Raw genomic sequence first — 26,293 nt, 5'->3', positions numbered from 1 at the left:
AAAAACACCTATTTCTGCTTTATTGACTATGCCAAAGCTTTTGATTGTGTGGATCATCACAAACTGTGGAAAATTCTTAAAGAGATGGGAATACCAGACCACCTGATCTGCCTCTTGAGAAATCTATATGCAGGTCAGGAAGCAAGTTACAACTGGACATGGAACAACAGACTGGTTCCAAATAGGAAAAGGAGTACGTCAAGGCTGTATACTGTCACCCTGCTTATTTAACTTCTATGCAGAGTACATCACGAGAAATGCTGAGCAGGAGGAAGCACAAGCTGGAATCAAGATTGCCAGGAGAAAGATTAATAACTTCAGATATGTAGATGACACACCTTTATGGCAGAAAGCAAAGAACTAAAGAACTTCTTGATGAAAGTGAAAGAGGAGAGTGAAAAAGTTGGCTTAAAACTCAACATTGAGAAAACGAAGATCATGGCATCTGGTCCCATCACTTCATGGGAAATAGATGGGCAAACAGTGGAAACAGTGGCTGACTTTATTTTTAGGGGCTCCAAAATCACTGCAGATGGTGACTGCAGCCATGAAATTAAAAGACGCTTACTCCTTGGAAGAAAAGTTATGACCAACCTAGATAGCATATTGAAAAGCAGAGACATTACTTTGCCAACAGAGGTCCATCTAGTCAAGGCTATGGTTTTTCCAGTAGTCATGTATGTATGTGAGAGTTCGACTATAAAGAAAGCGGAGCTTTTGATGCTTTTGATGCTTTTGAACTGTGGTGTTGGAGAAGACTCTTGAGAGTCCCTTGGACTGCAAGGAGATCCAACCAGTCCATCCTAAAGGAAATTAGTCCTGAATATTCATTGGAAGGATTGATGTTGAAGCTGAAACTCCAATACTTTGGCCACCTGATGCAAAGAACTGACTCACTGGAAAAAACCCTGATGCTGGGAAAGATTGAAGGCAGGAGGAGAAGGGGTCAACAGAGGATGAGATGGTTGGATGGCATCACCAACTCAATGGACATGAGTTTGAGGAAACTCCGGGAAGTGGTGATGGACAGGGAAGGCTTGCGTGCTGCAGTCCATGGGGTCGCAAAGAGTCAGACATGACTGAGCGACTGAACTGAACTGAAATTACTGATTGGTGAAACGCAAGGCTCGTCAGCAAAGCAAAATTCCTGAGAGGCAAAAAATAAATAAATAAATAAAGTAACACAGTGTGAGTGGCCATCTGAGGAAACATATACTTACTTGCTTCCTAACGAAGTTCTACATACACCTTGACTCTGGCCATTTCCCTTGCTTACCACCCAACTGATTGTTATAGTTAATTTTAATGTCAGCTTATCTAGGCCCTGGCCTCCAGATATTTGGTCAAACACCAGTCTAGATGTCACCATTCAGGTATATTTTTAGATGAGATTAACATTTACATTCAAAGACCCACTGAGTAAAAATGTGGATCCAGTCAGTCGAAGGCCTTTAAAAAAATAAAAGACAGCCTTCAGACTTAAGCTGCGACATCAGCTCTTTACTGGGTCTCCAGCCAGATGGCATAACCTGCAGATTTTGGATCTGCCAGCCACCACAACTGAGTGAGCCAATTCCCTACAATAAATCTCTGCCCCTCAACCCCCGACCCAGCACCATGCAAAACACATACCCCTATCGATCTGTTTCTCTAAAGAGTCCTCGTTAACTCAATGATTGATACATAAGAACTGTGCTTTGCATATCAGAGAAGAAAAATAAATAAAAGGAATCCAGATTGGAAAAGAAGTAAAACTCTCCCTGTTTGCAGATGACAGGATCATGATACCATACACAGAAAATCCGAAAGATGCTACCAGAAAATTACTAGAGCTGATCAAAGAGACACAAGACCTGTATGCAGAAAACAATAAGACACTGATGAAAGAAATTAAAGACCACACAAACAGATGGAGAGATATACTATGTTCTTGGATTGGAAGAATCAATACTATGAAAACGACTATACTACCCAAAGCAATATACAGATTCAATACAGTCCCTGTCAAACTACCAACAGTATTTTTCACAGAACTAGGACAAAAAGTTTCACAATTTGTATGGAAACACAAAAGACCCCAAATAGCCAAAGCAATCTTGAGAAAGAAGAATGGAGCTGGATGAATCAATCTTCCTGCCCTCAGACTATACTGCTGCTGCTGCTAAGTCGCTTCAGTCGTGTCCGACTCTGTGCAACCCCACAGACGGCAGCCCACCAGGCTCCCCTGTCCCTGGGATTCTCCAGGCAAGAACTGGAGTGGGTTGCCATTTCCTTTTCCAATGCATGAAAGTGAAAAGTCAAAGTGAAGTGATGTCTGACTCTTAGCAACCCCATGAACTGCAGCCTACCAGGCTCCTCCATCCATGGGATTTCCCAAGCAAGAGTACTGGAGTGGGGTGCCATTGCCTTCTCTGCAGACTATACTATAAACCTACAATCATGAAGACAGAAATACAGAAATATATTTCCATATGTAGAAAACAGAAATATAGGCCAATGGAACAGGTTGAAAGCCCAGAGATTAACCCATGCACTTATGGGCAACTTATCTTCGACAGAGGCAAGACTATACAATGGAGAAAAGACAGCCTCTTCAGTAAGTGGTGCTGGGAAAACTGGACAGCTACGTGTAAAAGAATAAAATGAGAACACTTCCTAACACCATACACAAACATAAATTCAAAACGGATTAAAGAACTTAAATATAAAGCTCTCAGAGGAAAACACAGGCAGTATTATCTTTGACATAAATCACAGCAAGATCCTCTTTGACCCACCTCCTAGGGTAATGGAAACAAGAAAGAAAAGTAAACAGATAGGACCTAAATAAACTTAAAAGCAACTGACAAAACTCATACAGCTCAATATCAGAAAAACAAACAGCCCAATCAAAAAAATGGGCAGAAGACCTAAACAGACATTTCTCCAAAAAAGACATTCTCCAAGTTGTTCAGCTGCCAAGTTGTGTTCGACTTCTTGCAATCCCATGAACTGCAGCACACCAGGCTCCCCTGTCCTTCACAGCATCCCTGAGAGTGATGCTATCTGACCATCTCACCCTCTGCTGCCCCCTCTTCTTCTTTGTCCATCAGTTTTTCCCAGCATCAGGGTCTTTCCCATTAAGTTAGCTATTCACATCAGGTGGCCGAAGTATTGTAGCTTCAGCTTCAGCATCAGTCCTTCCAATGACTATTCAGGACTGATTTCCTTTAAGATTGACTGGTTTGATCTCCCTGCTGATGGCCAATAATGAAAAGATGTTGAACACCTCTCATCATTAGAGAAATGCAAATGACAACTATAATGATGTATATCACCTCATACCAATCAGAATAGCCATCAGCAGAAAAACTGCAAACAATAAATGCTGCAGAGGATGTGGAGAAAAAGGAACCCTACTGCACTGCTGGGAATGGAAACTGATACAGCCACTATGGAGAACAGCGCGGAGATTCCTTAACAAACTAGGAATAAAACTACCCTATGACCCAGCAATCCCACTACTGGGCATATACTCTGAGAAAAACACAATTCAAAAAGACACATGTACCCCAACGGTCACTGCAGCACTATTTATAACAGCCAGGTCACTGCAGCACTATTTATAACAGCCAGGACAACCTAGATGTCCATCAACAGATGAATGAACAGAGAAGAGGTGGTGCTTATATACATGCAATGGAATATTATTGGCCATAAAAAGGAACACATTTGGGTAAGTTGTAGAGAGGTAGCTGAGCCTAGAACCTGTTACACAGAGTGAAGTCAATCAGAAAGAGAAAAACAAATATTGTATATTAATACATATACACGGAATCTAGAAAAATAATAATGATGAACCTATTTACAGAGAAGAAATGGAGAGGCAGACGCCGAGAACAGACTCGTGGACACAGCAGGGGAAGTAGAGGGTAAGACAGACTGAGAAAGCAGCACTGGCATACATACAACAGCACGTGTGAAACAGGCCACTGCTGGGGAAGCGGCTGTACACCACAAGGAGCCCAGCCTGGCCTCTGTGACAACCTAGAGGAGTGGGATGGGGAGGCAGGCTCACCAGGAAGGGGATATATATATATATATATATATAAAATTATGACTGATTCAGGTTTTTGTACAGCAGAGACCAGCACAGCACTGTAAAGCAATTACGCTCCAATTTTTAAAAAACTGCCCACTCAGTATGGGAATTAACACAGGAGTTAAGATGGTGAAACAGGGGCAGCAAGTGGGAGCTGTTTGTAAATGAAAAAGGTAAACGGACTTTACTTAAAACTTTAACAGCTCTCCTCAATGAAACAAGTAGTCCTAAAGTGGACAGAAAAAGGACAGAGGGAGACAAGACCACGGGCCAGCTTGACTGCCTTAGTCAAAGCCCTCTGCACCCCAGAACTCGTGTGCCCAGGCTGTGCCAGAAGCCTCTGCTGAACTGCACCCTAGCACAGTCTGACTGCACAGGGGAAGCAGTTTTGCTTTTTACTGAGATATGATTCACGTCCCATGAAGTTCACCCACTGACAGTATACAATTCAGAGATTATAGTTTATTCATAGTTGTGCACATTACCTATTCTAGAACATTTTCATTACCCTAGAAAGAAGCCACACACCAATCAGCAACCACCAATATGCTTTCAGTCTGTGAAGCTACCTTTTCTTGACGTTCACAGAAATGAACCTGGACAACATGTGGTTTCTCTGCATGGCTCAAAAAACCTTTCACTGGCGCTGTCTCCATACTGGTACCGCTCTGGCAACCCTAGGGGCATGATCCATTCCTCCACTACTGAGTATTGACTGTGCTGGGTGCTGCTCTAGGCTCTGTTTTGCTCACTGAGGCTCCCTAACATTGCCCACGTACAGCACACACATTGCCAGCTGGTGTCAGCTGCTGCTGAGGGAGGCCCTGATGAGGCAAGGCGGGGTCCTATACTGGAGCCAGGTCTGGGAACCTGGACTGCAGAGAAGTCAGCACTCTACACTGCCGAAGCCCCATCAGAGTGCGGCTGGAGCTCAGCCACAGGGAGGGAGCACCACCCTGCACAGGAGTGCTCCAAAGCCGGTCTATACTGTTCCCCAGAGGAATGGGCAAGACATTTAGCCAGAAGGTCGCAGCCCAATCCCCAGGAAAGGCCTGCAGCCCCAAGGCAGGCCAGGGTGGACATGGGAGTCATGCCCCAGTCCTGTCACCTGCAGAGCCTGCACAGGAGGAGCTGATGGCAGAGGCAGAGCCTGGAGCAACGTGGACACAAAACAAGGGTCTGCGGGTTGCTGCCACCCAGAAGCTGGAGGAGGTTCCACGTGGAACACGGTCCTGACAGCACCTTTATTTCAGATACAGAAAATTTAAGAGAATAAAATCTTGTTGCTTGTGGCAATCTACTATGGTGGCCCCCAAAACCAAATATACAAATTTGGTGTAATACCGGGAAAAAGACACCGCTGCAACAAATGCCTGAAAATGTGGAAGTGGCCATGGAGTTGGGGATGGCCACAGGCTGGAAGAGCTTAGAGGAGCAGGACAGGAAAAGGCCAGACTGCCTTGAGGCTATTGGTTAAAAAAAAAAGTAAATGTTTCAGGTGACTCTGGCGAGGGTCAGAGAAGAGTTGGAGAGAAGTATTCCATTGTCTCAGGGAATGCATGGACTGTCATGAAATAACACTAGGAGAGATGTGAATGCTAGCGGTGCTCCCAGTAAGGCCTTAGGAGGGAATGAGGACTGGCAGAAAGGCTTGCTGTAATGTGGCAGAAAACCCGGCTGAGCTGTATTCCAGTGCTGGGTGGAAAGCAGAAATTAGTAAGCGAGGAAGGTGGATGAACAGCCTGGGAGATTTTGAAGCAGAATGTTAGAAGTACAGCCTGGTTTCTCCTTGTTGCTTATAGCAAAGTGGGAGAGGAGATAGAAACCGAAGAAATAATTGTAAGCAAAACAGAACTAAAACTTGAAGGTTTGGAAAATGCTCAGCTTGTCCTTATTGTAAAAAGATGAGAAAGCGTTTTTCTGGAGACAGCACCAAGGGTATGGCTTACACCTCAGCCACCCGGCTGGGAGGCCAGCAGGCCCACTGCTCCCTGGGTGCCAACAAAGACTGCTCTCAGGCCTTGAAATGCGGAGCTTCTTACTTTCTGGGACCTGCAGCCCCTTTATTCTTTCCTCTTCTCCCTTCTGGAATGAGAGGAACTCTCCTTTGCCTATCCTAACATTGTATTCTGAAAGCACATAATTTGCACAGGAAGGAATTTCACCCCAGGATGGACCATTGCAAACTGTCAGCCTTTCCTAATTTAGCGAATTTGAGATGTGATAAGGGATTTAAAGAGTTGATGCTGGAATGGGCTAAGACTTCTGGGAATGAGACGAATATATTTCACATGGAAAATATATGAATTCTGAAGGCCAGAGGGTAGAATGCTACGGGTTTTAACTGTGTTCCCTCAAAAGATATGCTGAAGTGACAAGCCCTGGAAGGGGTGAATGGGATCTGACTTGGAAATACGGTCTTTGCAGATATATCCAAGTCAAGACGAGGTAATAGGGGATTAGAGTGAGCACAAACCCAAGGGCTGGTGTCCTTCCAAGATGGAGAGTTGGAGACACCCAGGGAGAAGGCCACAGGAAGATGGAGGCAAAGACTGGAACACAAGGACTGCCAGAGGCTGCCAGGTGCTGGCAGAGGCACAGGAAGGACTCTCTTGCACAGCCTCCTGAAGAAGCCATCCCTGCTGACACCTTGATTTTCTGTTGTCTTCAGCCCTCAGTTTGTGGTAATCTGTCACAGCAGTCACAGGAAATGAACGCAGGTTTTGGTCTTATCCCACTGAAAGCGGGGGCCAGGCATGGGAGGATGAACCCAGAAGACACACGGAAAGCCCAGAGCACCAGGACAGAGCTAAGTGAAGTGGAAGAGGAGCCCCCAGCGCTGTCAATACCGTGCCAGGTGACCCACCTCTCACGGGAGGGTGCTGTGGCTGCCCCCACCGGAAAGCCGCCAAGGGGCAGGGGATGTGTCCAGACAGGTGACTTCACTCGCTTGGCGCGTACGCTCCTGGGGAGCCACCAACCAGCTGTATTGCAAGTGTGCTCTCACCCAGACAGAACCACACCTGGAGAAGCAGCAAGGAATCAGCAGTGAAGATGGCTCAGACTGGTTCAGGCAGGGGCAGGGCTGAGGGGCCCGGGTGGGAGGCTGCGCTGAGGAAGCAGTGACTCAGCCTTGCCTCCACATGGAGGCGCTGCGTGAGGTGCTCAGGAAAGCAAATGCCCTCGAGGGGGAGCCATACCTCGGCTCACCTCCCAGGGCCTCGTCTCCCCTCTGAGAATGGAAGGGATGGTGACTGGAGGAGAAGCTGCGGCCCCTGTGCATCCATCCGCAGCACCAACCCACCCTGCTGCAGGTCACACAGGCTGGCCACAACTAACCAGTCTACCTAACTGGTCTTCCTGCCTCCAGGAAGGAAGGCAGCCTGTTGTGGGATAGGATCCCACAACAATTACCTTTTGCTCTCTCATCTCGACTTTCCCCTGCTTAAACGCTGAACTGTATCCCCTCGCTGGCTCCCGCTGCTCTTGGTGTGCTGTGGCTATGAGCCCCCAGCCTTGCCCAAGCCCCTGTCCCAGTGCTTCCAGCTGCTGTGCGCAGCACCTTCTCACCCTCTGTGAATACACTAGTGGGCGCATGCTCACTCCTCTGCCAGAATGCTCTGCTACTCCTCCCTCTTTCCCTGCTAAGTCACGGTGCTTGGGGAGGTGCTCAAACATGTGTGGCTTGATTTCACGTGACCACCCAACAGACTGGAGCCAAGAGGAGGGTCTAAAACTCACCAGCTCCCCACAGGTTTGCACAGCAGGACTAACAAACCTAGAACGCCTCCAGGCTGCAGTGGAGAAACTCAGGTCAGCTTCTCCCACGGCCTGGGCAGATTCCACCTTCTCACCTCAGAACTGGAACACAGCCTCCTGTCATAGCAGTGGAGCTAACAAAGGAAGTATGGGCCCTTACAGGTCTGCAGGAGAGCTTCTGGACAGCAAGGCGAGGTGCACCCAGGTTACAAGCTGACCTGGCAGGTGAGGGCACTGCCGTTGCCCTCAGGGGAACCTTTGCCTGGCACACAACCAACTACCAAGGGCTCAGACAAGCTCCCACTGGCCACTGCAGGGTTTGATTTCCCCCAGGTAAGCACCTCCTTTCAGGTGAGCCTGACAAGAGCAGCCTTGATGATACACAGCAACCAGGGACACAGAAGGCCTTGGTCCAACAGGGTATAAGCCAGATAGCATGTGGGGTACCATCTTAGCACCCCCTGTAGGCCCTCCCTCACCAATCTGACCTCCTAGGGGGCTGCTGGATGCCACACCTGAACCAGCTGGATCCAGCTCTGCTCCCTGGGAGGAATTTCCACTTCCTTGTGGAGTCCATTCCCTCGGGACTCATCTGGGCATCCCCTCCAGCTCCTCCTCAGCTGTGAGGCTCACCCCTGAGTCTACCCCTTACCTTTGCTGCTTTCTCTACACACCCAGGGCCCTTTCTCTTGACTCTGGACTGCCAACGTGACCTTCTCCACTCAATCCCCTGGATCTGGAGCGCAGGGGTCCTTCTGAACAGGCCTGTCCACACTACAACAGACAGCCCCCCTGGTGCCTGGGGCTGCTGCTCCTGATCTAGCACCCACCACTTCAGCTTGTGTCCAAAAACCTGGCTTCCTTTCAGCCGTTCCTAGGGGCCCAGATGCCACCATAGCAAGAAACAAGTATTTCTGGCTCCTAGCCAGGACAGAGGAGATGACAACAGATACGATTTCTCCTGGCACATCTCTGTCACTCACTCTTAGGCCTGTGAAGGACCTGATACACACAGAGTCCACCAGGAGAGCAAGGCCAGGGTCCACTGGGACGGTAATTTTACCTAAGGGGGTCACCCCCGGGCAGATGATGCCCACCCCCTCAACTCACAGTTCTGCTTCTCAAGGCAGCCTTCACCACCCCTCTCAACCCCTTCCCAAGGCAAATCTGAGGAATGTGCAAAAGACGACTCTGTCATCAGTCAGCTGGGTCTGATCCTTGGGTCTCCCTCTGCTTCTCTATGTGCAAAACGGGCCCTCAGGGCATGTCCCAGGGCAGAAGCTGGCAGGGCCCATTCACACACAGTGCCGAGGTCAGGACCCAGTGACCCTGGGTATACAGTCAAACCTTCCTCACCTTGATCTCCCAACCTGTGAGATGAAGGAAATAACTGGATGCCCACAGGGTCACCCAAAAGACAAGTCACAGGGTAGCTGGAACTGTCCCACATGCTGAGCATGTTTGCCATACGTGTCACATGACGGAGGCCTCAAGTTCCTCTTGGAGAGCTGGGCATGGAATGAACCCCTAAGCCAGACATCACAGGGTGGAAGGACGGGGGTGGGTCAGAGGGCACAGCACAGCTGGCCCATCAGTCACTGAACTGGACAGCAGCAGGACCAGGCACCAGCAGGGAAAGGCCCACGTGCGGAAGAGGCATTTCCTGTGGAGACTGTGCAAAGCCTGCTTGCCCGGATCACACCAAGACAGGCACAGGCTGGTGCTCCTCAGGGGCACCGCTCAGTGCTGGGCTCTCAGACAGGCTGCTCAGCCTCAGCACAGGCCTCCTGGAGGAGCAGGCCTCCTGGAGGAGCGGGCCTCCAGGGCACAGCCACAGAGGAGCTCCGCACCGCAGCTCAGGCAGAAGCAGCAGGACCAGGACGAGCAGAAGAATAACTGAAGAGGGATGGCAGCAGAGCCAGCAATGGTGGGGACACTGACCAGGGCTCCAGTCCGAGTAGGCGGTGACGGAGAGCCTCCACTCCAACCAAGAACCCGGCATGGCTCCAAGTGCCTGCCGGACCATGATCAGGGGCACACAGGCAGGGCCTCAGGAGAAAATGTACTGAGGATGTGTGGGGGTGGGGAGGCGAAGGCTTCCTCCAGAAGCACTAACAGGAACGGCAGGAAACCTGCCCCCACCAGACCTGTTCTTCAACAGCAGCATGTGCGACTGGCTTAGCTCATTTCCTGGCGCCAAAGCCAGCAGTCAGCAGGTCCCCTGCCACTCCTCTGAGGAAGAGGGACGCTGCAGAAGGAGTCTGGGCTGGGGGAGCATCTGCACCGACTCTTTTGGAAAAGGGCTCTTAGCTGGCCGTGAGGCTAGCCTCCCCCTTAGGGGGTCAAATCTACAGCTCTGACAGTCCCTTCTCCCCACCGTAACCAGAGAGCTCTTGTGTGAAGATTTGAGATCACGCACTTCTCCTGGATCCAAGCCAAGTTCCTCCCCAGCCCACAAGTCTTGGTGATCTCTGATCCCAAACCAGGATGGATGACCACTTCCCACTGCTGCCAGTTCCTGGGCTCTGTCCCAAACCTTGCCAGTGTCCCTCCCACCCCTGTGGAACCCTTGCCATATACCATCCCATCTGAGATATCGACCTCAGAGCTGACCACCACTCAGAACCATCTGCTGTTCTGGTCAACCCCTCCCCATCCCTATGGAGAACAGAGGCTAACAATGCCCTTCCTGATGAGAACTTGGAAATTCTGACAATAAGGTCCCCTAAAGCCACGGCCAGGACTACAGCTCAGGTAGACCTCTGGCCATGCCTGCTCCCCTGCTGCCGCCCCACCCCATCTTGGGAACACTGGCCCTGCCTCCCACCTCTCTCAGAGGGTACTGGCTGCCCTCCCCCTCCACCTGCCCAGGCCTCTGATGGCCAGGCCCCTGTTAGGGGCCAAACTGATCCTCAAAGCTGTTTGTGGTGGCCTCTCTCTGACTTTATTGTCCCAAGCTGGCAGGTAGACACTATAATTACACTGCTCACATGAGGAACCCAGGATTCACATCACCCCAAGTGCAGAGATGGGATCCTGCCATCCCCAGACCTTTCTGGACCACCATGGACCACATGAAGTTGGGGTAAAACAATCTATGGGTGGCCCTGACCCCCACCCCCACCCCCCCACCTCCCCCCGCCAAAGGAAGCACTTATTTGTTTTCCCACCACCCACCTAGAGTCAAGCAAACTGCCCCAGTTTCACTGGTTACCTCCTTCAGCTCCTGAGCCACTGAGGCCAGACGCTCATTCTCTGACTGCGTGTTGGCAAGCACGTTGCGCAGTTGCTTCAGCTCTGTCTGTAGCTCTAGCACCTTGCGTACATAGTACTGCTCCTTGGAAGCTGACTCCTGGATCAGACTCTCCTCTCGGCTCTCGCCATCTGCAGCCACCTTCTTATGGTTCGTGTGGGCCTGTCCAAATGCCTGTAGAGGATGAGATTCTCTTGAGAGAGAGCCTGGAGGTAATCCTGTGGCCAGACATGCAGGGGAAAGTGGGGAGGGGACTTTTCCCACAGGAAAAGCAAGATACCTAAGTGCAACATGAGGGCTGTGAAGTTACAGAAATCTGGGGATGGAGCTAATGAGGAGCCCTGGTGGGGTAGGTTGATGGGAGTGGCTGGAAGAACTGGGGCAGGGCAAGGATAGGAGGTCCCAGCCATTGTCTCTGCCAGTGTGGCCCCCATCAGCAAACAGACCCCTGTCCTGGGTCCCGGCAGGGAAGCCCCCAGCACTAGGGTGGGTCTGAGGTTCTCTTCCAGATATGGAAACCAAGGTTCAGGGCAGTGCCCTTCCCTTGATTGATCCTGATTCACTCACCTGGAAGACACCTGTACCAAAAGAGGCCTAAGGTGAGAGCCCAAGCCTGGTACAAGTGAAGCTTGTGCCAACTGATCCCCACGTGTGTCCTAGCTGGGAGTCCCTGCCCACCTGCCCAGGACCTGGGCACAGAGCTGAAAATACCCGAGGGGAGAGGCCCTACCATCCCCAGACCCAGCAAGGGCTTTGGGCTCTAAGAGCAAAGGATCTTGCAGTGGCTCCAGGAGAAGCCTGCATGAGCAAGTGCAACTAGAACTGGTGCTGGCCTGCCCAAGTCCATGCCCCAGGTCCCGGCCAGCGTGGACACACCATCATGTCCTGTTCATCCAGGTGTCACAGCCCCAAGCGAGCACCTTTGCTTCTCTTTCCCTCCCACCCTGCATCATCATAGTAGCCAGGACTCGACCCACATAGGCCTTTAGTGTGCATCCTCCCCAGGGACCCCCTCCTCACCGGCCACCCCATGCAGACCTCTGAGGGGGAGACCCTGTCTCTTTACAGGGCTCCTGGCTCACAGAAGGAAAATAAAAGAGAGAGGGCTATTAAAGAGCAAGGAAAATGATGCCTTTATTTCTTGAGAGAAATACAAACATTTTCATTAATTTATTATTTAATATGAAGTATAGAAATCCAGTCTAAGAAAACAATTGGGGAAACATGCAAAGCTATGTATATGAGCAAAGCTCATACGTATATGAGCAGGACTGTTTGTAATATAAAAAATAAAAATGTAGAAAGCGACTTGATTCTCTATCTAAATAAAGTACGGTAGGGTCAGGTCAGGGTAACTGCTCTCCCTCCCAAGAGTGGGCCTTGTTCATCTGCTCCCAGCCACTGACAACTTGCCTTGTGAAGACACAGGTTCCTTTTTAAATCAAGTCAGCTCAGCTCTCTCTCTGATTTCTGTTGCTGTCCTCTACTTCCTCCATCCTTGTCCCAGGGAAAGACCAAAGCACAAATCTGTGTCTAGGCAGGACCTGCCGCATCCTGGGTGGCAGCCCCGACCACCAGTTCACATGCCACAATTAAAGATCCTGGATGCCACAGCAAAGACTGAAGATTCTGCATGCCTCAACTAAATCCCGGTGCAGCTAAGCAAATACATAAGTGATTAGGGGGGCAAAAACAGAAAAAAAGGAATAGGTTTTCAACAAATTGTGCTAGAACCGATAGAAACCCACATGCAAAAGAATGAAGTTGGATCCCTTTCTTACACCATATGTAACAATTAACTCAAAATGGATGAGAGATCTAAATGGAAGACTTAAAACTACAACTCTCAAAAGAAAATGTGGATAAATCCTCATGACCTTGCTGCCAATGGGATCTTCCTTGTGACACCAAAAGCACAAGTAACATAAGAAAAAAACAGATAAACTGTCCTTCATCAAAATTCTAAAATTTGTATATCAAAGAATACTATCACATGAAAAGACAACCTACACAACAGTAGAAAATATTTTTAAATTTTGTATTTGATAAGCATCTAGTATCCAGAACATATAAAGAACTCATAACTCAACGATAAAAAGATAAACAAATCAATTTAAAAAATGGACAATGGACCTGAATACACATCTCCAAAGATTTTAAAAAATGGCCAATCAGCTCATTAAAAGACACTCAGCATCAGTAGATATGGAAATGAAAGTCAAAATCACAGTAAGATAGCACCTCACACCCACTAGGATGGGTATAATTAAAAATTTTTTTTAAAGGAAAATAACAAGTGCTGGTGAAGGTATGGCAAAAACTGAAACCCACTGCTAGTGGGAATATAAAATGGTATTGTGGAAAACAGCCTGGTAGATCCTCAGAGAGTTAGACATAGAATCACCATGTGATTCTGTGATTTCACTCCTAGATACAGACTCAAGAAAAATGATAATATACATTCACAAAAAAACTTGTACACAAATCTTCATAATAGCCAGTAAGTAAAAAAAAAAACAAATGGCCACCAACTGATGAAGGGATGAATAAAACTGGTCTACACATACAATGGAGTATTATCTGGTAATAAAAAGAAATGAATTACTGACACATGGAGCAACATACATGAACCTTGAAAATACTCTGCTCTGTGAGAAGAGCAAGTCACAAAGGGCCACATATTGTATGAGTCCATGTATATGATATATCCAAACAGGGAAATCTACAGAAACAGAAAGCATACGAACGGTTGCCCACGGCAGCGGGTGGAGTTGGGAGGTTGGAGGGGGTGACACTTTAAGGGGCATCTTTTGGGGCTAACGAAAATATTCTAAAATTAGTTGTGGAGACAGATGCACAACTCTGAATATACTAAAAGCCAATGAACTGTACATTTTGAGTGAATTGTATGGTAAATCGAACTATACTAATAAATTGTTACAGTTGTTTTAAGTTAAAGAATGGAAGAAGATAAAGCACACTGCTGCTGCTGCTAAGTCACGTCAATCGTGTCTGACTCTCTGCGACCCCACAGACGGCAGCCCACCACGCTCCTCTGTCCCTGGGTTCTCCAGGCAAGAACACTGGAGTGGGTTGCCATTTCCTTCTCCAATGCATGAAAGTGAAAAGTGAAAGTGAAGTCACTCAGTCGTGCCCGACTCTTACCAACCCCATGGACTGCAGCCGACCAGGCTCCTCCATCCATGGGATTTTCCAGGCAAGAGTACTGGAGTGGGGTGCCATTGCCTTCTCCTAAAGCACACTAACACACCTCAAAAGAAAGCTAGAATGTCTCTATTAATATCAGATAAAGTAGGTATTTTATATATCTTTTATATATTTTTCAATGCAAAGAATATCACCAGAGACAAAGAGGATCATTTCATAATAATGAGTCTAAGTCACAAAGAGAACTTTACAGTTCTAAACATTTATGCACTTAATAATAGAGCTTCAAAATATATGAATAAAAAACTGATAGAACCACAAACAAAAATAAGACAAATCCAAAATTATAGTTGGGAGAGTTCAACACCCAACTCTCGTTATTCCTCTCAATATTTCATAGGACAAGTAGACAGGACATCAATAAGGACACAGTAGACAAGAACAGCACAATTAACTAACCTGACCTAACTGCATGTCTAGAATCTCCCGCCCAACAGCAGCAGCACATTCATTCTTTACAAGGACACATGGAACATTTACCCAGACAGACCAGATTCTGGGTAAATGAAACACACCCCGAAAGGATTCAGGCCATACACAGATTTGTTTTGACCACAAGAAATTAAATAAGAAACCAATAATGGAAAGATTTCTAGAAAATCTCCAAACGTTTGGCAACTAACCAACACATCAAAGAAGAAACCAAAGTGAAACGAAGTGTTTTGAACTCCATGAAAATGAAATGAGTATGAGAATTGGTGGGATGCCATTATGGCAAGGACTTAGGAGAATATTTATAGTACTAAATGACTATGTTTAAAAAAAAAAGCTACCAATCTAATCAAGAACCTCAGCTTCCATCTTAAAGATTACACCAGGTATTGGGCACAAAGCTCATGGAGCCGCTAAAAGCCCTGTGAGACTAAGCCCCTCCTTAGGCCCCATGTACACAGTTGGCAAGAAACCCATGTTCACCCCAGCTCGCCATGCCATGGTCTTCTCCAGACAACACTCCTCCAGGCCTCTGCCCCAATGGTCTCCGGGCATTCTACAGGCCAAGGGACGAAGGCCTTCAAGTCCTGCCTGAGGGCTACCGTGTTTCTCACCTCGCAGACACAAGTTCTGCACTGAACACAGACCCTATAAACCCCACTGCGGCATGGTTTTAAACCCTCCTTATAGGCTGTGTGTTACTTAAGGAAGGAGCTGTTTCTTGTCTTTGGCTAGTCTTGGGCCCACACCGTATCTGATTAGAGTTCCGTCAACCCCAGTGAGAACTGCCTCTCTTTTCAGCTGTGTGCTCGTGTATTCACTCACTCGGCTGCTCAACAAACATCGGACAGCACGATGGTGGTCTGGAACACATACCGTTTACACCCTGCCTGAAACCCTCAGGAACTCTGATCTTCTGGTAGCAAGAGCGTAACTGGTACAACCACTTAGGAAAACCATTACCCACTAACACTAAGCTCACATCTGTTCCACGACCCTGCACGTTTATAGGAACATCACTTACAAAAAGACTCAAGCCAGAAAGTTCTCCAGTTCTGTCAACAGAAGGAAAAATTATGATATAGTCACATTACAAATACTACACAGAAATGAAAATGAGTAAATTGCTGTTATTTAAACAACACAGACGAGTCTCATACAGTATTGGGTGAAAGAAGTCAGACACGAGATATACTGTATGGTTCCGTTTATATATACAACTCAGCTGGTAAAAAGGCAGTGGTGATCCCTTGGGTTGGGGGAGGGCCCTTGAAAGAGGCTTCTGGAGCTGAAGATGTTTCGATTCTTGATCTGGGTGCTCATTATGTGGGTGTGCTCAGCATGTGAAAGTTCACACTTATGATTTCTGCTCTATATGTTTCTCCTCAGTAAAAAGTAAAAGCAGAAACAAGAAACAAGGAGCATATGAAATTCAAAGGAAAAAACAGAAATAATAATGATCAGAGTAGAAATCAATGAAACAGAAAAAAAAATAGATAAATTAAATCAAAAGCAAGTTCTTTAAAAACATTAATCAAATGGATACACTTCCAGCCAGAATAACTGAGGTAGGGGTAGGTGGAGGGAGCACCATAGGTATTGAGAAGAATAAGGGATATCATGAATAGTTTCATGCCAATAAATATGACAGATGAAATGGACAAATTCCTTGAAAGATAAAAATTACCAAAGCCCACTCAAGAAGAAATGGATAACCTGAATAGTCCCAAATCTACTAAGGCAAGTGAATTTGCAGTTTAAAACCACAGAGAGAACATTCTGGGCTGCACTCATGAATTCTACCAAACGTTTAAGAAAGACATAAATCCAACTGTACACAGATTCATCCAGAAAACTGAAAAGCAAGGAAAACTTCCCACCTAATTTTATGAGACCACCATTAAACCAAAGACAGTACAAAAATCCACCAATATATAAAAAGGGTAAGGAATTATGATACAGAGGGGCTTATCCAAAGAATAATATTGATTGACAATCATTAAAAGAAAAAAAAAAATCAATGTACTTGAGTATACTAAGACAAAAAAAAAAAATCTATGGGATTATCTCAAAAGATGCAGGAAAATTTGACAAAATTCGACATTCATCCCTGTAAGCACTCTCAGCAAACAGAAGGGAGCATCCTCAACCTGATGACATCTTCTAAACATCTGTCAACTAACATCATTTAATGATGAAAAACAGTCACCTTGCTTCTGGTCAACACTGCACTTTTTAAGTTCTCAGCCTACAGTGCAATGAAACAAGAAAAATCAAAGGCATCTAGCCTGGAAAGGAAGAAGTAAAACTGTCTTTACTTATACATCACACAACAGTCTATATAGAAAATCCAAAGAAATCTACAAAGTCACTAGAACTAATAAGTGAATGCAGCTAGGCTGCAAGACACAAGATTACTATACAAAAATCAAACCTTATTTCTGTATTTGTTTAGGACTAAACAATTGGAAAATGAAAAAAATTTAAATACTACTTACAATAGCATCAACTATATTAAATGTTAATACTTAAGTCTGACAGAAGATATGCAAGACCTATACATTAAAAGCCACAGAATACTGCTGAGAGAAATTAAAAAGTAGAGATATATCTATTCATGGGCCAAAAGACTCTCTCATTCTCTAATGCCCTCTTCTCCTTCTGCCCTCAATCTTTCCCAGCATCAGGGACTTTTCCAGTGACTCGCGGTTCACATCAGATGACCAAAATACCGGGCATACTACCAGCATAAAGACAGACAAACAGAGGTACTGAACAGAATAGAGAATCCAGAAATAGACTCTTATGTATGGCCAACTGACTCGACAAAGGTACAAAGGCAATTTTGTGGAGAAGGGATAATCTTTTAATACATGGTGCTAAAATAAATGAATATCCTTATATTAAAAAAATAAACTACCACCCATACCTTACAGCATATAGGAAAATTAATTTAAAACGGATCATAGGTTTAAACATTAAAAGTATAAGATTTCCAGGGGAAAACAAAAGAAAATGTCTGTGACTTTGGACATGACCTACAGAAGGAGAAACTGGTAATCTGGACTCTAAAACTGCAAGCTTATGCTGTTAGACACGGTAAGTGAATGACATGATAGACTGGGGAAAAGTGTTTGCAAATTACACATCTTTTATAAAGGACTTATATCCAGAATATAAGCTCAGTAAGAAAAATAATCCAATTAAAACTGGGCAACAGAAAGTTTATGCGTCTTGTCTTAACATGACAGAATCATTCAGTTCAGTTCAGTTCAGTCGTTCAGTCGTGCCCGACTCTTTGCAACCCCATGAACTGCAGCACGCCAGGCCTCCCTGTCCATCACCATCTCCCAGAGTTCACTCAAACTCACGTGCATTGAGTTGGTGATGCCATCCAGCCGTCTCATCCTCTGTCGTCCCCTTCTCCTCCTGCCCCCAATCCCTCCCAGCATCAGGGTCTTTTCCAATGAGTTAACACTTCACATGAGGTGGCCAAAGTACTGGAGTTTCAGCTTCAGCATCAGTCCTTCCAATGAACACCCAGGACTGATCTCCTTTAGAATGGACTGGTTGGATCTCCTTGCAGTCCAAGGGACTCTCAAGAGTCTTCTCCAACACCACAGTTCAAAAGCATCAATTCTTTGGTGCTCAGCTTTCTTCACAGTCCAACTCTCACATCCATACATGACCAGTGGAAAAACCGTAGCCTTGACTAGACAGACCTTTGTTGGCAAAGTAATATCTCTGCTTTTCAATATACTATCTAGGTTGTCGTAACTTTCCTTCCAAGGAGTAAGTGTCTTTTAATTTCATGGCTGCAATCACCATCTGCAATGATTTTGGAGCCCAAAAAAATAAAGTCTGACAGTTTCCACATCTATTTCCCATGAAGTGATGGGACCAGATGCCATGATCCTTGTTTTCTGAATGGTGAGCTTTAAGCCAACTCTTTCACTCTCCTCTTTCACTTTCAACAAGAGGCTTTTTAGTTCCTCTTCACGTTCTGCCATAAGGACGGTGTCATTTGCATATCTGAGGGGTTGCTGATAAATGAGTGGGTCACAAATCTCATGACAGGGAGATTTGTCCTAATAGTCCTATATTCCTCTACTCATTAAAAAATGTTACATTCCAAATATTAACCACATTTATTTAAGCCACTTATGACAGAAGTACTTAATAAACTGTACAATAAACTCTGATGCTTAAAAATATAACTGATTTTCTTTCAAAAAAAATTGGCAAACAACTATACTCCAATGAAAATTAATTTTTTAAAATGGGCAGAAGAACTGAACAAATACATCACCTGAGAAGATACACTTATGAGAAAGAATCACATGAAAAGGTGCTGAACATATTAACTGACAGTTCAGTTCAGTTGCTCAGTCGTGTCGACTCTTTGCAGCCCCATGAACTGCAGCTCGCCAGGCCTCCCTGTTCCTCCTGGAGTTCACCCAAACTCATGTCCATTGAGTCGGTGATGCCATCCAACCATCTCATCCTGTTGGCCCCTTCTCCTCCTGCCTTCAATCTTTCCCAGCATCAGGGTCTTTTCAAATGAGTCAGCTCTTCACATCAGATGGCCAAAGTATTGGAGTTTCAGCTTCAACATCAGTCCCTCCAATGAACACCCAGGACTTATCTCAAGAGAAATGCAAATGATAATTAAATGAGTTAACCACTATGTATCTACTAGAATACTGAAGATTAAAATGTCTGATCCTACCTACCAAGGTTGGCATGAGTGGGAAGCAATTAGAATTCTCCTACACTGCTAATGGGGAATGTAAATGGTACAACCACTTTGGCAAAGAATCTGGCAGATTATTAAAAAGTTAAGCATATATCTGACATATGCACAGCCATCTACTCTTAGGTATTTACCCAAGAGAAATGCAAGTATGTATCTTTGTATAGATACATACAGGAATCTATATATCTATATATATATAACCAAAACAAAACAAACTCAAAACAGCCCAATGACCATCAATAGGAAAGTAGATTTTTTTTAAAATGTGGTGTAGCCACACAATGGAATACTACTCCACAACCAAAAGGGACAGCTATTGGTAACGCACATTAACACAGACACCTCTCAGGCCAAAAATACAGTATGTGTTGTATGATTCCATTTATGTAAAACTAGAAAATGCAAACAAATGTAAATATCATTGTTGCCTGCAGATGAGGAAAGAAATTACAAATAGGGATGAGGAAACGTACGGATGACGAATACCGTCATTATTTCAATTACACTGTCTACTTCATGAGTATGCACCCATATGAAAACTTGTCTAGAGCACAGATTCAAGAGTTGTGGCACACAGGCTTAGTTGCTCTGTGGTACGTCAGATCTTCCTGGACCAGGGGCTGAACCTCTGTCTCCTGCATTAGCAAGCAAATTTCTTTACCAGTGAGCCACCAGGGAAAACTTGAATACCTTAAATATATTCAACTTATTGTATTTCACTTATACTTCAATAAAGCTAAGAAAACAACTTGGATGATTCTGAAGCATTCAACCTGGAGACCTCACCCTTGCGCTCACTGCCCCAGCTCACAGGCCAGGAAGCTGACAGTTGGAGAAGTGGAGACAATCTATGCCCCTGGTCACTCAGCCCACCTGTCTTCCTTCTGACCAAAGCATCCTTACACACCTCGCAACATCCTGTGTGGCTTGAGTCTATCTCAAAACCTGGCCCCCCAACCCAGGAAGTCCTCAGAGCAGGTAAATGTACCACCTGACTGCAGTGTCCAGCTGTGGATATGCTTGTCTTTGCCTCCCTGCACACCTCCCAGGCTGGTGCTTTCTGGAGGGCCTCAGAAGTTCCCGGGCAGCTTGGGGACCCAGCTTTGATCTCCACCCCAGGCCTGCCCACAACATTCCCTGACCACTGACCTCCTGGGGTGCCTGTACGGGCCCTGAGGTGGCAGTGGCAGTGCCTTTGTGATGTCCCCACAGGGCTGCGCCAGCTGTAAGCAGGCTAACGCTGTTTTGACACAGGATTGCAGACCACACCCTGCCCACTGCTGTGTATCTTCCCAGGTCCAGTGAATACAGATGTGAGGTCATGCCTGGCCTTGCTTCAAGTACATCTGCACTCACGTGGACACTTGGAGCCAGAAGCAGACATAGTGGGGGAGGTTACATGTGCCAAATGGGGAGCGTGCCCAGGGCAAGCTTCAGGCCAGGAAGGGAAGCCGCAGGCCTCCAGAGGCAGATTTCAAAGCCAAACCTGGTAGGAAGAGAAGTCACAGCTCAGGAAGTAGTGTGAGCACATGCCAGGCAGGAGGTCCCAGGCTCTCCAGCAAGCATCAAGGGCCGCTTTCTGAGAAGGGGGCAGCTGGGAGACTCAGAGACCAGCGGCACAGCCTGGGCAGGAAGACCCAAGTGAGGAGCAGAGGAGCTGGGTGGGGATGGGAGTCAGGTCTGGGGGCTTCCCCAAATGACCTGGCAGACCACCTAGCTTCTGTGGAGTGGGAACAGCGGTGAGAGCTCAGAGATCAGGGCACCTGCACACTTGGGTAACTGCGACCTGGGTCACCCTGACCCTCACATCCTCAGGCCTGAAGTCTCACTGCAGGAGGCCTCAGAGACAAGACAGGATGAGTTCCTGTCACAAAGTTCTGGCTCTGGGTCGGCCCGTCTTGCTGCCCAGTGCAGCCACCCACCTCAGTGTGTTGAGGGCGGCATGGTTCAGAACACAGGCACCCAAAGAGTAGGACACAGAGGGGGCAGAACAGGTGCAGGGCCCCTGAGCTGCAGTTCCAACTAGGGGCGTGCCGGGAGCGAGACAACTAGAGGACCATTTATGAGGGTGGTATCCTGGCAGGGATGAGACTCCCATGAGGACATTCAAGCAACAAGCCAAATCCTTGCTTCCACTAAGGGCTGGGATGCACCAGTGGACAGGTAGCCCCCCGCTCCTGCCTCAAGAGGAACCAACGCCTCCAGAGCCAGCACTTCTGACTAGCGTCAACATCCTTAGATGCCCGACAACCACTGGCCCCATGCTATGCTATCCAGGACCAGGTCCAAGTCTCCACCAGATACTCAGGTCCCCACTACCCCGACAAGGCCAAGATTCAGAGACAAAAAAGCAGGACAAAGAAGCAGAAATAACAATTACAGATAACAGGCTTCCTCTGACCACCTGATGAGAAGAATGGAGGTCAGCACAATGTAGCCCCGTGGCCCATGTCTGGTCCAAGTCTCGTTCTGCTACTAAAGTTGTCTTGGAACAGAGCTAAATGGGAAAGCTGAAGCAGGCTAGCATGATGCTGGGGCCTCTGCCTCGAGTCCACGGGTCTGGGGTCCACAGAGCTAGCAGCCTTCATGGCCTACACTAGGGCCAGCAACTAACGCAGACTGAGAAGCTGGTGCCTATAGGGAGTTCACGGACTTTCCAGGCAAAAGGCTCCATCTGCCTCTCCCTAACCTGTCTGGCTGGAGGAGGCAATGGCACCCCACTCCAGTACTCTTGCCTGGAAAATCCCATGGACAGAGGAGCCTGGTAACCTGCAGTCCATGGGGTCGCGAAGAGTCGGACACCAATGAGCGACTTCACTTTCACGCATTGGAGAAGGAAATGGCAACCCACTCCAATGTTCTTGCCTGGAGAATCCCAGGGACGGGGGAGCCTGGTGGGCTGCCGTCTATGGGTCGCATAGAACTGGACACAACTGACGCGACTTAGCAGCAGCAGCCTGCCTGGCTAAGGGCACAGGTCCCAAAACACTGCTTTGGGAAAGATCTATGGTGTTCTCCTTAAGTTACCGGGAGGGATAAGCCCTTCCTTTCCCATTCTTTGGCTTGGCTGAGTCTTCTGGCCCAACATCCACCAAGAGCCACCAGCTTTTCAGGCGACAATCTGATGTAGCAGATGCAACACATGCCAAGCCAGGAGAACCAGACTGAGCACTTCCAGGATGGTAGGTGTGCTTCCAGGAAGCAGTTTTCACAATGAAGCTGGGGTTTGGGATTCTCAGCTTCCTTGTTATTGGAATTCCTGGGCTGATCCAGCCCCACCCTCCCACAGCAGTTCCCACAGTTTCCTGAAGGGCTACCCGCTGCAACAGGGTGGGGGCATCCCAGAAATTCCCAACTCCTATCAGCTGCCCATCCTGGCCCGTCCGCTGGGCTTCCTGCCTAATCCTATTCCTGGGATCAGGGGCTGGGGACCGTCACTATGTGCCCACCCCACCACGTCTCCCTGTGCCACCAGCAGTTTCACAAGGACCTTTCCAGAGCATGCTTCCTGAGTGTCTGGCCTCGGGAGGGTGCCGCTGGTACCAGGAGAGCCCACACTGTCAGGCCCTCAGGACCCAATTCTGTCCTGGCTAGGACTACAAACCCTGACATCCTTAGGAATCACATGGACAGAATCACCTCCTACCCTCAGCTCACCAATGGCCTTGGTTACTGTAACCAGTGATTGTCAGCACAACATCCTCTCTATTCCCCAACCAGAATCAGGGGCCCCTAAAACATCCCTCACTTCTTTTCTGGTTCAAAGTGGTGTCCCTACCAGAACCTCACCCTGGGAAGCAGCTCCTCAGAGCAAGTATGTGCTGAGTACCCCACGGGGCAGAATGCCAGCCTGGACCAAAGCTGGGCCACCAGCAGCTGGTGCTCAGGGAAGGAGGAGTCCCTCCAGTCATCACTCTACATGGTCACCATCTGCTGGCACACTTGGGCCTGCTGAACCTGTCAGCCCAGGCTCAGCCCCACCTCACCCACAGAGCACTTACTAACCAGCTGAAAGCTGTAATTGTCTGCTGATCTGAGGAAGGGAAGAGCAGCCTTGGGAACTGGCCTCTCCCCCAAACCTTATTCAGGGAGCTAGGTAGGGAAGAGGAACCAGTAACTCAAGTTCAATGCAGGCTGTCACAGACAATATTCAACAGATATCAACTGCTGATGTCTTCCTCTCTACCCCAAAACTAGTACATGCAAACCACAGGGCTTAAGCCCTTGCTTGAGTTAAAAGGGCATCTGGCAACCCTGAGACCTGGAAAGAAGACATGATGGGGAGACCTGCGAGACAGGGCCACACGTAGGCATTACCCTACGGCCAGCTCCCTCTGTGAGGCTATCAGCCCCAAGAAACCACATCGGCCTCACTCATCAACCTCAAGATGGGACTCAAGTCTGGGAATTGTATACAGATAACAAGCCCAATACTTTGGCCACCTCATGCAAAGAGCTGACTCATTGGAAAAGACCCTGATGCTGGGAGGAATTGAGGGCAGGAGAAGAAGGGGACGACTGAGGATGAGATGGCTGGATGGCATCACCAACTCGATGGACATGAGTTTGGGGAAACTCTGGGAGTTGGTGATGGACAGGGAGGCCTGGCATGCTGCGGTTCATGGGGTCACAAAGAGTCGACATGACTGAGCGACTGAACTGAACTGAACAAGCTCTATGATATCATGAGATAAAGATTTTACAGCACCAACCAAAAAACACAGACTGGCTGGACAGATGAAAACAGATGAAAAATGCTTGTGCTCCAGTTACCACATCACTCTGCTCGACCCCCCCCAAATCGTATGTAATCATGTCATATTGTTAGGTTAATCATGCTCCCACGATTGCTTGCAATTGTAATTATCTTTTATTTTTTATCTGGCGATTGATTGTGAAAACTGATAAACATCTTTTACTACTGTGATTATGCAACTATTACTTAACACCACTGAATCATGACTGGTCAACAGAAAAAAACAGAACTCTCTATTACCAAAACTATGACTTAACAGAAAAACCTGTAATCACTTTTTAAAATCCAGATGCACATTAGAGTTATCTTGAAAATTTTTGAAAAATACAAATGCCCAAGTATTGCTTTTTTTCTTCCAGAGCTCCAGATACGTCTCTAATGAGCAGCCATGTTTAAAAACAACTCAACTATATGAGGTTCTTTTACTTTTATCTAGTTTTTCACTTTTTCTATTTCATATTCAGTGCTCCTATTTCATTTAGCTTATGTTTTCCAATTTCTCCATCTCTTCTTTTTTTTAATGTTCTATCTCAAGCCTTTATCATATGTAGTAGAAAAACTCTTGTATACATATATATAAGTAATATGTATATGTATTTTAGAAAACTTATGAATTTTCACCCAACTAAAAAACATGACATTTTGATTCTACTTGTCTTAGTACGAATAGAATGCTAGATTCCTAATTTTAAAAAATAGGTATGCCAACAAGAAACAAAGGCTTACTGTATAGCACAGGAAAATAATAGTCAATATCTTTTAATAATCTATAATGGAAAATAATTTCAAAATAATATATATGTATATCTGAATCACCTTGCAGTGCATCTGAAACACTGTAAGTCAACTATATTTCAATAAAATACATGTATTAGTTCAGTTCAGTTGCTCAGTCATGTCCGACTCTTTGTGACCCCATGAATCGCAGCACGCCAGGCCTCCCTGTCCATCACCATCTCCCGAGTTCACTCAGACTCACGTCCATTGAGTCAGTGATGCCATCCAGCCATCTCATCCTCGGTCATCCCCTACTCCTCCTGTCCCCAATCCCTCCCAGCGTCAGAGTCTTTTCCAATGAGTCAACTCTTCGCATCAGGTGGCCAAAGTACTGGAGCTTCAGCTTTAGCATCATTCCTTCAATAAAATACATGTATTAAGAAAAATATATATCAGTATGCACCCAAACACATGGAATATGATCTATTAAAATAATGTCTGTATCAGAGAGGGTATACAAAACAACCAACAGGAAACCAAGTAAACAAAAAATAGAAACATTTCATATCAGAACTTGGGGATCACTGCCAAAGCATTACTGTGTTGGGGGAGGGATTATACTATAAATACATATTAATGATAAAAACAGAAACTGAACAAAGAGATGAGGCAAAAGTCTCACAAAGAGGAAGTGACATAACAAAAACCCCAAACAAAAGAAAAAAAGCCACTAAGTTAGTTTATTTTCTCAATCTGACGATGATTATATTCATATGCAAAAGCACAAGCCCCTAAACCCAGGAGCTGCAAGCCATCACCACCACCATCATCACTACAACTTCCCCCACCCCCATCGGCTCCCCCACCCCCCAGGACTTTGTATTGTGGCAGGGCTGGAAATCAGAACTTCTCTGTCCACTCACAGCACAAGACAGGATGTGCGGAGGGAAGGGTGGCTCAACAGACACCCTGTAACTCACAAATTCTTCCTTCAAAAGCCGGGGGTGAGGGAGTATCCCAGGTCACCTGGGCTGACTATGCATGCAGAAACCTGGGTGAGATCTCAGCAAACAGAAGTCAAGAGTTCACCTGGAGAAGCATTCACTTGCCCCAGGAACACAAAACCAAAGGCATTAACTTAACTCAACTTAAAAATATTCATTTTGCATCTACCTGCACAGTAAGTAAACAATACAGTATGTCAGAAAGTGAACTATCAACATTTCTGCTGCAAGCTAATGTTAAGAAAGAGCACCTACAGCTACAGTAAATCTACCTAAACAGATTTAAAATGAGAGCCAACTTAACAAA

At 46.6% G+C, this 26,293-nt stretch overlaps 1 protein-coding gene across 3 annotated transcripts in view; it reads right to left on the bottom strand.

Moving 5' to 3' along the window:
• BICD2 (BICD cargo adaptor 2) overlaps positions 1 to 26,293 on the bottom strand; it is a 55,499-nt gene that overhangs the window by 12,393 nt on the left and 16,813 nt on the right. For 2 of the 3 annotated variants that reach the window (XM_069575667.1, XM_069575666.1), the window contains exon 2: positions 11,055 to 11,267. In XM_069575667.1, the coding sequence (XP_069431768.1) occupies positions 11,055 to 11,267 (213 nt within the window). Of the gene's footprint in view, positions 1 to 6,947; positions 7,105 to 11,054; positions 11,268 to 26,293 lie in introns of those variants that run through there. The other variant, XM_069575669.1, reaches the window with a different exon arrangement.

This window comes from Ovis canadensis, chromosome 2 (assembly GCF_042477335.2).
Source record: "Ovis canadensis isolate MfBH-ARS-UI-01 breed Bighorn chromosome 2, ARS-UI_OviCan_v2, whole genome shotgun sequence".
Lineage (NCBI taxonomy): Eukaryota > Metazoa > Chordata > Mammalia > Artiodactyla > Bovidae > Ovis > Ovis canadensis.
Note: the sequence above shows the minus strand (reverse complement) of the source record. Positions and strands in the feature narration are given on the sequence as shown.